The 15,405-nt window shown below is 42.8% G+C and overlaps 1 protein-coding gene across 2 annotated transcripts in view; it reads left to right on the forward strand.

Moving 5' to 3' along the window:
* Positions 1–15,405, forward strand: part of LOC128655677 ((E3-independent) E2 ubiquitin-conjugating enzyme) — a 109,037-nt gene that overhangs the window by 32,487 nt on the left and 61,145 nt on the right. For both annotated transcript variants that reach the window (XM_053709263.1, XM_053709270.1), the window contains exons 5-6: positions 439–502; positions 997–1,140. In XM_053709263.1, the coding sequence (XP_053565238.1) occupies positions 439–502; positions 997–1,140 (208 nt within the window). The remainder of the gene's footprint in view (positions 1–438; positions 503–996; positions 1,141–15,405) is intronic.

Consider the following 15,405-nt stretch of genomic DNA (forward strand, 5'->3'; position numbering starts at 1 on the left):
CCCGGTTTTCCAGCCGTTGCTCTGCCGCCATCTTTTCAGCACAAAGGATGATTATGGGCCCCACCAAAAAGTATTTTTTTTTTTTTTTTTTTTTTTAAAGTAGTACAACACTACTGAGAGCTATCTGAGGAGCTAATGACGAGGGGCATATATATGTGCAGCCATCAATCAGCAAATAGCTCCCAGTAGAACATCGCTGCTCATGAGCCTACCTATACTTTTCAATAAGGACACCAAGAGAATGAAGCCTATTGAACAATAGAAGTAAATTGGAAAATTGCATGTTCTGAATCCAGAAAGTTTAATGTTATTGTACCTTTTAAATTGGTCCTAGAGAGAACACTGCTAATAACGTATTGAATTCCTTTTTCTTTGTGGGAAACATTTTAGAGACCAGGATAAATTTAGTGCTCATTGCTTCCTTTTTTTTTTTTTCAGGTGTTCCATGAGCACAGAGGATGCATCTAAACTGTATGATGTCTGTCCCCATGCCAGTGATTCGGTAATGCCTGCTTTTTAAACCTTAGGAAATGGCCTTGTCCCAATACTCTGCTTAATATTTATCACTCTGTTGCTATTGCTATTAGTTCTTAAAGGGACATGAAACCCAACTTTTTTTTCTTTCATGATCCAGATAGAACATACACTTTTAAACAACTTCCTATTTCACTTATTTGCTTTGTTCTCTTGTTATCTTTTGTTGAAAAGCAGGGACGTAAGCTCAGTAGCATGCACGTGTTTGGATCATATATGTACTATATGGCAGCAGTTTTGCAATAGATGGCAGCACTATTTCCTGTCATGTAGTGCTCCAGACACCTACCTAGATATCTTTTCAACAAAGAATATCGAGTAAATTGGAAACTTTGTTTAAAAAGTGTATACTCTGAACCTGTATATGTCTGAATCACAAAAGAAAATGTTTGGGTATCATAACTATTTAAACCTAATCATTTTAAAAAATAAGGTTGAATAAAGTATTTATTCTCCCCTCAGGGTCTGTTTTTTGATGACTCTTATGGATTCTATCCTGGTCAAGAACTGATCGGACCTGCCAAGGTCTTCTCAAATGTCCAGTGGCTGTCTGGGGTGAAGCCGGTACTGAGTACCAAGAGCAAATTCAGGGTGATGGTTGAAGAGGTTAGTACTGCCCATAATCTACCACCAGCTGTCTTTTATTTTTTGCATACAAGACATTTCTGGCCTTAGCTAATATGCTTTAAATTATTTACCATAGTTCTGACTTATCTTTGGTATATGAAGGATATCAAAATATTTTTTGTCCTGCATTTAGTTTAGAAATCATACTTTTAAACCCTTAACAACCAACTCACGGTCTTGTGACTGGTTCAACTTTGCCGACAGCAGTGAAACTGCGCTAGTACTGCATGCCTTACTTCCGGGGGCATGCAGCTATAGTGTGGTCTTGCCGCCATCGGCAAAACCTGGGCTATTTCTGAGGCCACATAAGGGGCTATATCAACTGTACCCTGTACATCGGAGGTTGTTAAAGGGTTAAATAAACTTTCAACAAAGCACAAATAGCTCAGGTTTGTACAAGTATTTCTCCAAGTCCACCAGGATGACTTTCAATAAATACACTTTAGATATGCTAGGGATAATACCCTCCTGCATTGTGTAATGAATGTAATAACCGCTAGTGTCAACTCACCACACACTTGTACACAATTAACTCATTACCACTATTCCCAGCTTAATATTATATGTAGTGCTCCTTTAGTATAGTGGCAATATCTCTGAGACTTTTCCTAATAGTAATTCCAGGCTAATGATTTACCAGACATTTGTTTCTTTACCAGAGAGAGCTTTAATTAAAATCTGCCCAAATAAAGAGTTTACAGAGTTACAAAAAACAGAATTTATACTTACCGATAAATGTATTTCCTTCGGGCTGATGAGAGGCCATAGCTTCATAACGTGGGATATATTCCAGCCTATCAGGAGGAGGTCAAGAACCCTCAGCTTTAGCCCCTCCCACCTCCTCTCCAGTTTACATATAGCCAAGCGGAGGAGAGACAGAAAAAAAGGTTAGGGGCTATGGACTCTCATCAGCCCGAAGGAAATAAATTTATCTGTAAGCATACATTCTGTTTTCCTTCTTAGCTGATAAGTCCATAGCTTTATAACGTGGGATGCAATACCCAAGCTGAGAGTCCATGTTAAGAAAGGGTGGGACATAAGTAGGCAGTTCCTATTTGCTGAACACTGCGGCCTGAAGGACTTTACTGCCAAAAGCTGCAGAAGAAGCATAAATGTCAAAATTATAACATTTTGAAAAAGTTTGAAGGGAAGACCAAGATGCCACCTTGCAAATCTATTCCAAGGAGGCATCATCCTTAAAATCCCTGAAAGTAGGGGGCGTGTCCGGGCAGCGGCCATGATCGGTCGCAATACTAGCTGCTGAGCATTGGAACAATACTATCCGCCGTGTATTAAGAGTATTATCTGACAACCTGTACCTATTTCATTTTGCTTAGATTCTATCAAGATCACTGCATCGTTTGATGCCTCTATTTCTGTATTGCCTGCAGTCTAGTCCAGACCGTTGAGACTTGGGCGGCCCGAATAGGGAAGGCCTCAACACCCACCCCGTTCACGCGGGTACAGAGTGAGCTATTCTCACTCACGCAACCACTAAGAGCTGAGTTATCCCCTTCTGCAATGGAGTTGCAGATACCTGTGAAAACCCTGCTATGCATGCTTGAGGAACATTTTCATAACCTTCACCTATTAATTAAAAGGGGCTTCGGTGGCACCACTAACCTGAAAATGTTGACACATGCTGGCCAGCCACGGGGAGAGGAGCAGCTAACTGGGGTGTTGGAGATCCCCCATGACCCAAAGCTGGAGAAAGAGAACTCTGCTGGAGGCCACACCGGGACTTCAGGGGATGCAGCAGCGGAGGTTATGGTCTTTCCGGACGCCATAGATGCCCCAACGTTGCTGAATTTCAGGGAGGCTGTCCCCGCTATCGGATATATGCAACTTGGGGATTGGATCACTCCTAAGGCGGCGAGCTACGTAAAGGCACTAGCCTTGACATACCAGGGAGCTGCCCATCTACAAACAACGCCATCTGGCAGACTATCGCAGCAACGGCTTCTGAGCAGCGACACAGTGAACATGGCAAGCGGCAGTGAGAAAGTTTGTCTCGTGCAGCTGGATGTTAAGATGCCACAACAGTCACCTGAGTACAACATTATGTACGTGCTCCTCTACATAAATTCTATTGACCCTGCACTGGCCCTTGGCAAAAGAGGAATAGGCTGAGTAGATGCTGCATCACCACAACCGATTACTTAAGGTGGGAGCTCATGAACTTTAGTGAAGTAGCGATGTCCTAAACATTATGACAGCAGTGTGCTTGAGAGTACGTTACATGGACACCGGATTGTTATTGATGTACATAACTTAGAAATGAGTCTCTGTTAACTAGCACCACTGGCTTTTGGTTCAGAGCCTCCTACCCTATCTAATTTATTAAGAACAGACTACTTTCGTGGCAGGAGTTCCTGAGCTCCGGTATAGGGTGAGATATTATGCTGCATCCATTTTCAAAGGGACTGCATTAATCTGTCAATCAGTCACTCCACTTAATCATTTGGACGATTCTGCTCACTAATAAGAACTGCTTGTGTAGACATTAAGATTTGCGGCCAGATTTCATGCAAACACAAATCTAACTCTGCTGCTTAGATTAGTGCTAATTCCCATCTATATGTTTCCCATGATAAGTGCAATTAGATCCAAGGGTATATTCATGCTCAAGTATGGGAATTCAGCTCATAAGTATATAAAACCTTAATAGATCGTGACATAGTTGTGACAGACCCTTCTGTCAGGACTGAAAGAGTTAACTGTGTTTAGCTTTAAGAATCTAATTTCTAAAGACAGGTTTTCTGGCCTCAACTATTGTGTGCTATAATTACATTTAAGTAATAAACAGGCCATTGTTTAATCACCCTCAGAGAACAGACGCTAGGTGATAAGACAAGCCAAATGTGTTTAAGTTGTTATCTGCCTAAGTAAAGTATTTAAGTAATATAATTCTATTGTATCATGTCAAGGGCGCTTCTCCCTTTTATCTAATGTACAACATTCTTTCAACCCCCATCTGAGGGGGGGTCAAAAACCTGTATAAATCTGTGTGCTGCCTTCAAATAAAGTTGTCATTCTGTTTTAAACCTGAAACTGGCTGGGTTGTGAATTGCTGATTGTCTATGCAGGACATTGTTCATCTGGGGTTAACCCTTGGTACACAGTTGGTACCGTAACATTGGTGGCAGCGGTGGGATAATCCTTATCGCCCAGAAGAGCAACTACACAAGCCAGTAACCTCAGGAAGAGGGGGATTATTACAATACTGACTAAGATGGAAAGAGTACCAGGGACAGAAGGAACCAATGGGCCCAGCATATCAGACAGAACCCCTGAAGAAGCAAGCTTTGATCGGGCGGTTAAAATAAGACTGGCATATTATGGCCCCAACCCATCTGCCGAAATTATCGACCGGGTCATAGCAGCTGTGGAGGCCAACCTACTTCGCCAAAGCGGCGCTGCAGCAGCCCAAGTCACAGCAAACCCAGTGGAAAAGAGAAAAGTAAATTTTGCAGCTTTTAAAAACTTCCTGGAAACAGAAGGAGAGATTGATGGGTACCTTGCAGATTTTGAGAGGCAATGTGCACTACACAAGGTACCCGCAGAGGACTGGGTCACGATATTAGCCGGAAAATTATCCGGCCGGGCCAGTGAGGCTTTTCGGGCCATTCCAGATGAGGAAGTCGGGGATTATAATACTGTAAAAGAGGCTCTGCTCTCCAGGTATGCGGTTATACCGGAGGCGGTTCAGAGACACTGTTAAATTAGCTGGTGATTCCTACCTTGAGTGGGCATGTAAGGTGCACCGCACAGCAGCTCACTGGATCACGGGGTGCCAAGCCGTATCTGGGGAAGAGGTGCTGCAGCTATTCCTGTTGGAACACTGCTTCGACAAGTTACCCGCAGGAGTTCGAGAGTGGGTTCGGGACCGTAAACCCTCCACCCTGCATGAAGCGGCTCGCTTGGCAGATGAGTATACGGATGCCCGCAAACTGGACACTGCTACCACTAAGCCCCCTGCCAGAGTGGAGTACAGACCCCCAGTCACCCCAGCACCTGCCAGTTACCAACCCCCAGCGCACCGCTATACCACACGGTCTCGGGCCACGAACTACCCTCAGAGAGCCTGGTTCAATTCGCGGGGCTACTCACAACCTATTCGGTGCTTTGGATGTAAGCAACTAGGGCACAAAAGACCAGAGTGTCCCCTAAACGCAGCGAACCAAGCACAGTCCTGGAGAAGACCCGCTAGCGGAATCCCACGTAATCCTCAGCCTGCGGCCCGCTACGTAGAGGCGCAAGAATGCTGGGGCATCCTACATGAGGCAGACCTTGTGCAAGCTGCCCACCGGAATAACCGGCAACTGGTTAAAGTGAATGGGAAGGAGGTCAGTGGTCTACGGGATACTGGTGCTACCATGACCTTGCTTCGAAAGAACTTGGTGTCTGAGAAACAGCACACAGGAGACACTGTGGCTGTGAGGGTAGCAGGGGGCACTGTGTTCCGCCTGCCTGTTGCCAGGGTGCATTTGGATTGGGGAGGGGGCGCTAGACCTGTGAATGTGGGGGTCATGAAGGATTTACCAGCTGATGTTCTCCTTGGAAATACCTTGGTCCCCCTTGTTTCTGCCTATGCTCCCATGGGTCCCGCTGATGTTAACCCTGTGACTACCCGTGCTCAGATCCGTGCAGCAGAGACTGACCCCCCTGCTGCTAAGCCCCAGGACGCTGAGCTCAGTAAATCTCTATCCGCTATTGATATGTGGGAGTCACGTTACAATGCGCTGATGAAGGAGAAGAGTCACGTAGAGGATAAAATGGTCACGTTAAATAATCATGTAACAGTGCTAGCGGGAGAGAAGAGGAGTGCAGAGGAAAAAGCACGTTTAGAACAGGAATCTCTGCTAGACAAGCTGCACCGACAGACTGCAGAAAACACCAGCTTGAGAGTGGAACATGAAACATTAAGGACAAACTTAGTGACACTGGAGGAGAAGCTGACACTGGCTCATAGGGAGGTGCAGCAACTCAAGGGCACCCTATGTCAGTATGAAGGGATTGTGGATACCTATAAAGAGCAGGTACAAAAACCACGTAAAGAAGCCGATGATATTTTGAAGGACTGTTTAGCCCTAGTCGGGGCACTGAAGAGGTTGAACCCTTATTTATACAGACAGGGATTCTCTCTCATAACGGGAATACAGATGGATTGTCCCAGCAAACTGACATGCCTACCACCTCCTAGTCCGGTCATCCCCAGGTTGACCCGCAAAAGGGTCAAGCCGGGTCTGCCGGAGTGTTCCACAAGGGGGGAGCTATGTGACAGACCCTTCTGTCAGGACTGAAAGAGTTAACTGTGTTTAGCTTTAAGAATCTAATTTCTAAAGACAGGTTTTCTGGCCTCAACTATTGTGTGCTATAATTACATTTAAGTAATAAACAGGCCATTGTTTAATCACCCTCAGAGAACAGACGCTAGGTGATAAGACAAGCCAAATGTGTTTAAGTTGTTATCTGCCTAAGTAAAGTATTTAAGTAATATAATTCTATTGTATCATGTCAAGGGCGCTTCTCCCTTTTATCTAATGTACAACATTCTTTCAACCCCCATCTGAGGGGGGGGTCAAAAACCTGTATAAATCTGTGTGCTGCCTTCAAATAAAGTTGTCATTCTGTTTTAAACCTGAAACTGGCTGGGTTGTGAATTGCTGATTGTCTATGCAGGACATTGTTCATCTGGGGTTAACCCTTGGTACACAGTTGGTACCGTAACAATAGTATATACCTATCTTTACTTTTCTAAGTGGTACAACTTATGCACCTGTGCCGATGGTAGAGTTCTAAGTTATCTCTTTTACATATATACCAGCTCTGTCCACTAGAGGGGAGTAAAACCACATTTCTGCTTAGTATGCCAGGAAGGTCTCTATCCTTTTGGTGATACGTTTTTCAGAGAAGGAATTAGATTGCAGAAATAGCTCCCAGTAGCACTATAGAATACCAGCCCACTTGTGATGTAAGTACCTTTGCTGCCTATACATTGAGAGTGACCATAAATAGCTGGAGTAGAAGGGATAAAAACAGTTAATTATTTTATATATCGTTGGATGATAGTTTGGGCAATATTGGGATAGGTATCTATGTATAGCTGACTCTACAGCACACTTTCATTTGCCAGACATGTGATAGTCACATAGGTTTCAGTCCAAGCTCCAAGTGAAAGCATCTTAACCTGTTAAATGTTATGTTTTTGCCATGATTGGAAAGTCTTCCCTCATATATGTAAACATTGTCTAGTCTGAGATCCAAGAGTGGTCTCTCCAGCTTGAGGTGAGCAAATTACTTTTATAATATCCCTTTTCAGTCCATTGTAAAATATAAATGTTCTATGTTCTCAGCTAGGTAAACACATTTCAGTTCAAGCTCCAAGTGAAGAGAATATATCTTGTTAAATCTAGCATTTTGGTATGATGAGCTAGAATTCCCTCCTACATATATTTTTTGTCTAGTCTAATGAGACCCAAGAGTGGTCTCTCCAGCTTGAGGAGGGCAAGATACCTTTCTACTATACCTACAAAGGAGGTTGGACATTGACTTTGATAGTTATTTATTTTCAAATTGGTAGTCTATGTCTAAATGTATTTATTTACTATAATTTACTAGTGCTGTTCTGATGTAGCTCTGCATGACTATCCTGTGAACCTATTGACAGACCTACCAATGTGTAGACATATGTTTATGTCCTTAATTACATTGTAACATGGTTTTTGCTTTATAAGTTTTTTTTATCACCTCAATAAAAAAAAATATTCAAAAAAAAAAAAAATCCCTGAAAGTAGATCATTTATATTGTAGGGTGATCAGTTACCCTTTTCGTTGGGGGATTTACCACAACCAAGTAAGTGTTACGACTAATCTGCGTGAGTCAGGATGCCAGGGCCACCACCATAGCTTTCTGACCCTTCCTAGGACCAGAGTAGTAGAAACATATACTGGAAGTTTGTCTAAAGTCTTTAAGTAGCCTGAATATAGTACAACATCTAGGTTGTGAAGTAATCTTTCCCTTTGGATTAGAAGGCTTTGGACAAAAATAACAAACGCCCAATTCATGATTTTTATCCGAAGATTCCAACTTCGGAAGAAAATCATATATTTGCTCCACAGGAAGAAGAAATGAACTTCTAGGGCACCAGTTTAAAGTCTAAAATATGCATAGGTTAAAAACGAGACCCTTGCAGAACAGAGAGAACTAAATTCAAGTTCCATGGAGGAGAAATTGGTCTAACAGGACAAATTCTCACCAGGGCTTGAACAAAAGTTTTGACAACTTATCTAACTTTTTGTGAAACAGAACAGTTTATTTGATATCTAACCCTTTAGAGTACTAGCTGATAGGCCCTTATCTAGTCCATCCTGAGGGAACTGAAATATTCTTGGAATTGTTTTAAAGGATTTCAAAGAAAAAACCCTCAAGAAGAACATTAAAGAAAGTAAGCTTTTCAGATGCTATGATAAATTATATGCTTAACTGGCTTACTCGCATAAAGCAAAGTATAGATATACGAGTCAGAGAAGCCCCTGATCTTTAGGTCTAAGCATTTGTCAAACTGAGATAACTGGGATAACTCTTTCACTCAGTCTACTTAAAGCTACTTGGAGTGAAGTTGCCTAGTGGTACTGGGTCCCAGGCCAGGACTGAGCCCACAAATGGTATGAAAAAATTATAAACTCTTGATAGCAGAGCGCCTCTGAAATCTTAAAACTCTCTCCTCTGAGGCCAAGAACAAACTGGAAAGGGAGAGGAGGTGGAAAAGGCTAAAGCTCTTTAAGGGTTCTTGACCTCCTCCTGATAGGCTGGAATATTTCCCACATGTTAAGAAGCTATGGACTCTCATCAGCTAAGAAGGAAAGGTTTTCACTTGCAGAAACACGTGTCCTATATGTTAGTGTGTGTGTGCACCGAACCCCCTTCTTCCTTTTCTAGTGTAGTGGTTCACACCTTTTTCACTCAGTCTTAAAGCATAGTTATATTGAAATATAGATTCCAAACACCAACCTCTATGACTGTATGTTAGTGCATGTGTGTTGTGTTATTGAGAGTATGTGTACCTTACCAACCTTCCATTCCTCACTCTCTTAGCTGTTCTGCATATATATGTCACCTGAGATTTTTTTGTGGGACAAGTTGCCATTAGTGTCAATTACATCCTTTCTTGCAAATTTGCCTTGCAAATCTGTTCCACAGAAGCTTCATTTTTGAAGGCCCAGGAAGAAGAAACCGCCCTTGTGGAATGAGCTGTGATTTTCTCAGGAGGTTGCTGTACAGCAGTCTCATATGCCAAGTGAATAACTCTCTTTAGCCAAAAGGAAAGTGAAGTAGCCATAGCTTTCTGACTCTTGTGTTTCCCAGAAAAGCAAACAAACAATGCAGAAGACTGACGAAAGTCCTTAGTTGCCTGCAAATAAAATTTTAGCGCTCGCACAACATCCAGATTATGTAACAAGTGTCCTTTCTGAGAAGAAGGATTAGGACACAAATAAGGTACAACGATTTCCTGATTAATATTCTTGACCGAAACAACCTTGGGCAGGAAACCAAACTTAGTACGCAGAACCAGCTTATCAAAGTGTAAGATAAGGGGAATCACACTGTAAAGCAGAGAGTTCAGAAACTCTCCCAGCAGAGGAAATGGCAACAAGAAACACAAAACTTTCCAAGATAACATCTTTATATCTAAAGAAAGCATAGGCTCAAGCGGAGCCTGTTGTAAAACTTTAAGAACAAGGTTAAGATTCCATGGAGGAGTAACCGGTTTAAACACAGGCCGAATTCTAACCAATGCCTAACAAAATCATTGCACGTCTGGCACATCCACCAAGCGCTTATGTAACAAAATAGACAATGCCGAAATCAGACCCTTTAGAGTACTTGCCGACAAATCCTTCTCCAGACCATCCAGGAGAAAGGACAAAATCCTAGGAATCCTTACTCTACTCAGAGTATCCTTTGGTTTCACCAATACAAGTAATTACGCCAGATCTTATAGTAAATCCTGCGAGTCACAGGCTTACAAGCCTGACTCAAGGTCTCAATGACAGACTCTGAAAATCCACACTTGGATAAAAATAAGCATTCAATCTCCAAGCAGTCGGCTTCAGAGAAACGAGATTTGGATGAAGGAAGGGACCCTGAAGTAGGTCCTTCCTCAGAGGCAGTCTCCAAGGTGGAAAGGATGACATTTCCACTAGGTCTGCATACCAAATCCTGCGATGCCACGCAGGGGCTAACTGAGGCCAGGCCAGAAGAGCATTGAAGATTGCTTTCAGCTCCAAGATGTTTATGGGCAGGACTGACTCCTCCTGGGTCCATAAGCCCTGACCTTCAACGAGCCCCATACTGCTCCCCAACCTAGAAGGCTGGCATCCGTGGTCACAATAACCCAGGAGGGTCTGCGGAAGCAAGTACCCTGGGAGAGATGATCCTGAGAGAGCCACCACGGAAGAGACTATTGATGCCTGATCTAGATCTACACGCGGAGACAGGTCCGTATAGTCCCCGTTCCATTGTCTGAGCATGCATAACTGCAGAGGTCTGAGATGGAACCGAACAAACGGAATGATGTCCATGGAAGCCACCATCAGACCGATTACCCTCCATACATTGAGCCACTTAAGGGCAAGACAAGAGTCAAAAATCTTTTTTTCTGACCTCTGTCAGAAAATTTTTCAATAACAGGGAGTCTGTTATGGTCCCCAAAAATACGACCCTTGTAGCTGGAACCAGAGAACTTTTTTTCTTTTTTTTTTTTTCGATTCACCTTCCATCCGTGGGATTGAAGAAAAGACAACAAGATCTCAGTATGAGATTCTGCTTGTTGAAAAGATGCCGCCTGAACCAGAATGTCGTTCAGATAAGGTGTCACTGCAATGCTCCGAGATCGAAGCACAGCTAAAAGAGCCCCCAGAACCTTTGAAAAAAATTCTGGTAACTGTGGCAAGGCCGAATGGAAGGGCAACAAACTGGAAATGATTGTCCAAAAAGGCGAATCTCAGAAACTTGTGATGGTCCCTGTGAATGGGAACATGAAGGTATGCATCCTTTAGGTCTATGGTTGTCATGAACTGATCCTCTTCTTCCAAGGGAAGAATGAAGCGTATAGTCTCCATCTTGAAGGATGGCACTCTGAGAAACCTTGTTTAAACATTTTAGATCTAGGATTGGTCAAAGTTTCCTCCTCCTTTTTGGAAACTACAAACAGATTTTAGTAAAATCCTAGACCCCTTTCCTGAAAGGGAACTGGAACTATTACCCCCAGGGCGGCAAGGTCCTTGACACAATGTAAGAACGCTTCCTTTTTATCTGGTCTACAGATAATCTGGAGAGGAGAAACCTGCCTCTGGGCGGAAAAGATTTAAAGTCTATTTTGTGTTCCTGGGAGACCATGTCCACCGCCCAGGGATTCGGTACATATCTTATCCATGCCCGGGGAAAAAAGAGTCTGCCCCCTACAAGATCTGCTCCTGGATCGGGGGCTAACCCTTTATGCTGACTTGGAATCAGCTGAAGGCTTTTTTGATTGCTTTCCCTTATTCCAGGACTGGTTGGGCTTCCAGGAAGGCATGGCTTGATTTTGCTTAGAGGAAAGGGAGGAAGACTTGGCTTTTTAAAGTTATGAAAGGAACGAAAATTACTCTGACGTCCCTTCTGCTTATTCTTTTTATCTCGAGGAAGAAAAGAACCCTTCCCTCCAGTAATATCTGAGATAATTTCCGCCAAACAAGGTCTTACCCTTGTAAGCAATAGCCATGAGCTTAGATTTAGATGAAACATCCGCAAAACAGGACTTCAACCACAAGGCCCTGCGGGCTAGGACCACAAAGCCAGAAATTTTGACTCCCAGTTTAATAACCTGTAAGGAAGCATCTGTAATGAAGGAATTGGCTAACTTGAGAGCCTTAATCCTGACTTGGATCTCATCAAAAGGGGTATCCTTCTGAAGAGATTCGGACAACGCATCAAACCAGTAAGTCGCTGCACTGGTAACAGTGGCGATACACACAGGTTGCCATTTTAGACCCTGGTGGACATACATCTTTTTTTGGTAAAGCCTCCAATTTTTTATCCATTGGATCTTTAAAAGAACTATCCTCTATGGGAATGGTAATCCTCTTGGCTAAAAGTGGAGATCGCTCCTTCAACCTTAGAAACAGTCTGCCACGACTCCTTAATAGAATCCGCTATAGGAAACATTTTCTTTAAAATAGGAGATGGACAAAATTTGAAAATGTGAGGTATCTCTTATGTATGTTTAAATGTTTCTGTGATACAATGGATATGACTCTATACCATCAAAAGTATATTAGATATGATTTATTTATTTTTTCTCCTGTATTTGCGCATTTTTTTTAAACATAGCATGTATGTTGTATCCTGTTTTCCACCTCAATAATAAAAAAATAGGAGATAGAGAAAAAGGAATAACAGGTCTTTCCCATTCTCGAGCAATAATCTCTGCAGCACGGTCGGGAACCGGAAATACCTCTACCGTGGAGGGAACATCAAAGTATTTGTTCAATTTACTAGACTTTTTAGGATTGACTACGATAATTGTGTCGCAGTCGTCCAAAGTAGCCAAAACCTCCTTAAGTAATAAGCAAAGGTGTTCTAGCTTAAATTTAAAGGCTACCACTTCAGCATCAGAAGAAGGAATTACTCTGTCTGAGATTTTCCCCTCAGATGCTACCGACATGTCTTCTTCCTCAGGCTTATGGGAAGGGACACTCTGGATAGCCAGAACTTGATCAGAAACATTACTGTTTCCTTAAATTTCCTTTTACGCCTTCCCTGCAACATGGGGAAAGCTGACAAGGCCTCAGATACCACAAGGGATACCTGGGAAGCAATGTCTTGTAGAGAAAATCCTACAGGATTGCAAGAGGAAACACAGGGCACTGTATGTGGAGACTGAAAAAGTTGGGACGCTTGAGGAGAAAGCTGCGGCATATCTGCAACAGGAGACACCTGAACAGCATTAACTTAAAGTTTTCTCAATGTATAAGGAACAAAAAAGAACTGGGGGTTCCACCTGAGCATTAAAACATAACTGACGGGGGGCGTGGCTAAGCATGGAATATGGCCGGTCGCAATTTCTAAGGCTCCAATAGAAGACCCAATAATCCATCGTATATCTATTGAAATGTTTAGCATTTCATGTTCATATAACTATACACTAAAGCCTACTCATCCACTGAACAGAATGCTATAACCATCTTGACGGATTATTACTCTTTTTGCTTTTTATGGAACTTTTCCAGCAGACGGCCTAACAAAGATATTTACCACCCTCCCCCCGGCCACATGGGTTAAGCGGCAACGGCACTAACATTTTATTAAATTCCTTAAAATATTTGAGCTGAGTGCTTTTGTATCACTGAAGCGAGCGACAGCTCTATAGCCCGCAACTAAGATGGATAAAGAGATCCTCAACGCACTTACTGCACTTGAGAGCCGGATGGATGCCCACTTCAGCTCGCTTCTCCACTGCTTATCCCTAGGCCGGGGAGATACCACAACCACCTCAGAGTGTGTGCCTGGAAAATCGCCTTACACGGTTACCTGTCCACAGGAGACCCCTCTGTGTACTTACCGCTCAGCCAATCTACCTAAAATGGAGGTGAGGCCTACCAACTCGGACCCTCAGGATGGAGTCCTTACTATTCCGCAAAGCAAGCCCGCCGTTACTTTGGACACTGTTGCTGTTGCCCAAGACCTCGCTCCGAAGCGGCCGATCGGGGCGGGGTTGGTAGCCGTCATACCCGCAACTATACCCTCACATAGCGACACGTCTGCCTACACCCCACATGGAACTATCGGCTCACTAATAGCACTTGTAGCTCCATCGAGGTACACAACTACTCTTAGACAAATGGAGGCCCTCACGAAGGACGTAAGTCACAGGATCACAGGCACCACTCTCTCTCTCATAGCGCACAGATTAAGGCCTTCACACCCTGCGACTCGCTGGGGAGAACTTTACTTCGATGATTGGGGCAAGCATCTGAGGAGAACTGGTATTGGCTAAACTCTTGCTTTGTTATAGGCAGCTGGGGTCGACGGAGATTGTGTCCACAACCCCTACAACGTCCCTTCTTGGTTAAAGCAGCTTCTTCCCGGTTCTGAGAAACATGGACTGTATAGATATGTTCTGCAATGCCTGATAAAACCTTAAACCTAGAGGTTTTGCTGTTGGAGAACTCCATTCCTTGTCCCTCATTCTCCTCAATTGGCCGTTACAATTCATAAGGCACAACATAAATTGTTCATTCATGTTTTTCATCATCTTCTTACAGATATCAACTAGAATGACAGAACTCACGCACTATACATTATGTGCTCTATACCTATTATGTGGGACAAATGTATTAGTATATGTAAAGTATAGCCCTAGTTCCAGTTTGACCTAATCTTTCTGTAATGTATATTGATAGCATTACACTAGATAAATGCGCTAGTTGTAATGTATATATTTTGTATTGCTTGATTAACTCTTACGTATAGAAGTTTATGGCTGTTGGAAAACTCCATACACGGTCCCTCATACCTTCCAATTTATTGCTATAACCCTTAAGGCACGATTTAAACTGCTCACTTAGGTTTTTCACTATCTTTTCATAGATAGGAGCTACAGTGACAGCATCTATAGCCCATACATTTTATGCTATATACCTACTGTAAGGGACACACGTTTTAGAATATACAGAGTATAGCTCCAGCTCATGTTTGATCTATTTTTTTTTCTGTACATAGTTTTTTTTATAGATCTATATAATAACCCTCACTTGCTCTGTATAGACTTTGTCTGTAGGCCACCCACCATGGAGAAGCTGCCCTGTGGTACACAATGTTCTGATACCCATATGCTAGTGAAGAGTACTGTTGAAGTGTCTTACAACTATATAGCTATAGATGAGGATATCTACAGGAACACCACACACTTTGCCCTTCGTTTTTCCTGATTTTAAAGTTGCAACTCACAAGGCTCAATATAGAATCCTAAGTCACACTCTTGTTATTATCTTATAGCAGATAGGAACTTTTGTGGCAGACCTACACTATACATCATAGGTTATACACCGGCTGCAGGGGACTCTGCTATAAGAACATGTAAAGTTCTCCTTTAGGTCATGTTTGATCTATCTGTTTGGTAACATATCTCGGTACCACTGTTAGCCCAATTTTATCTGAACACACTAGTTTGTTGTATAACCCCCTTCAATGTATATAAC

The sequence above is a fragment of the Bombina bombina genome, chromosome 1 (genome assembly GCF_027579735.1).
Source record: "Bombina bombina isolate aBomBom1 chromosome 1, aBomBom1.pri, whole genome shotgun sequence".
Taxonomy (NCBI): domain Eukaryota; kingdom Metazoa; phylum Chordata; class Amphibia; order Anura; family Bombinatoridae; genus Bombina; species Bombina bombina.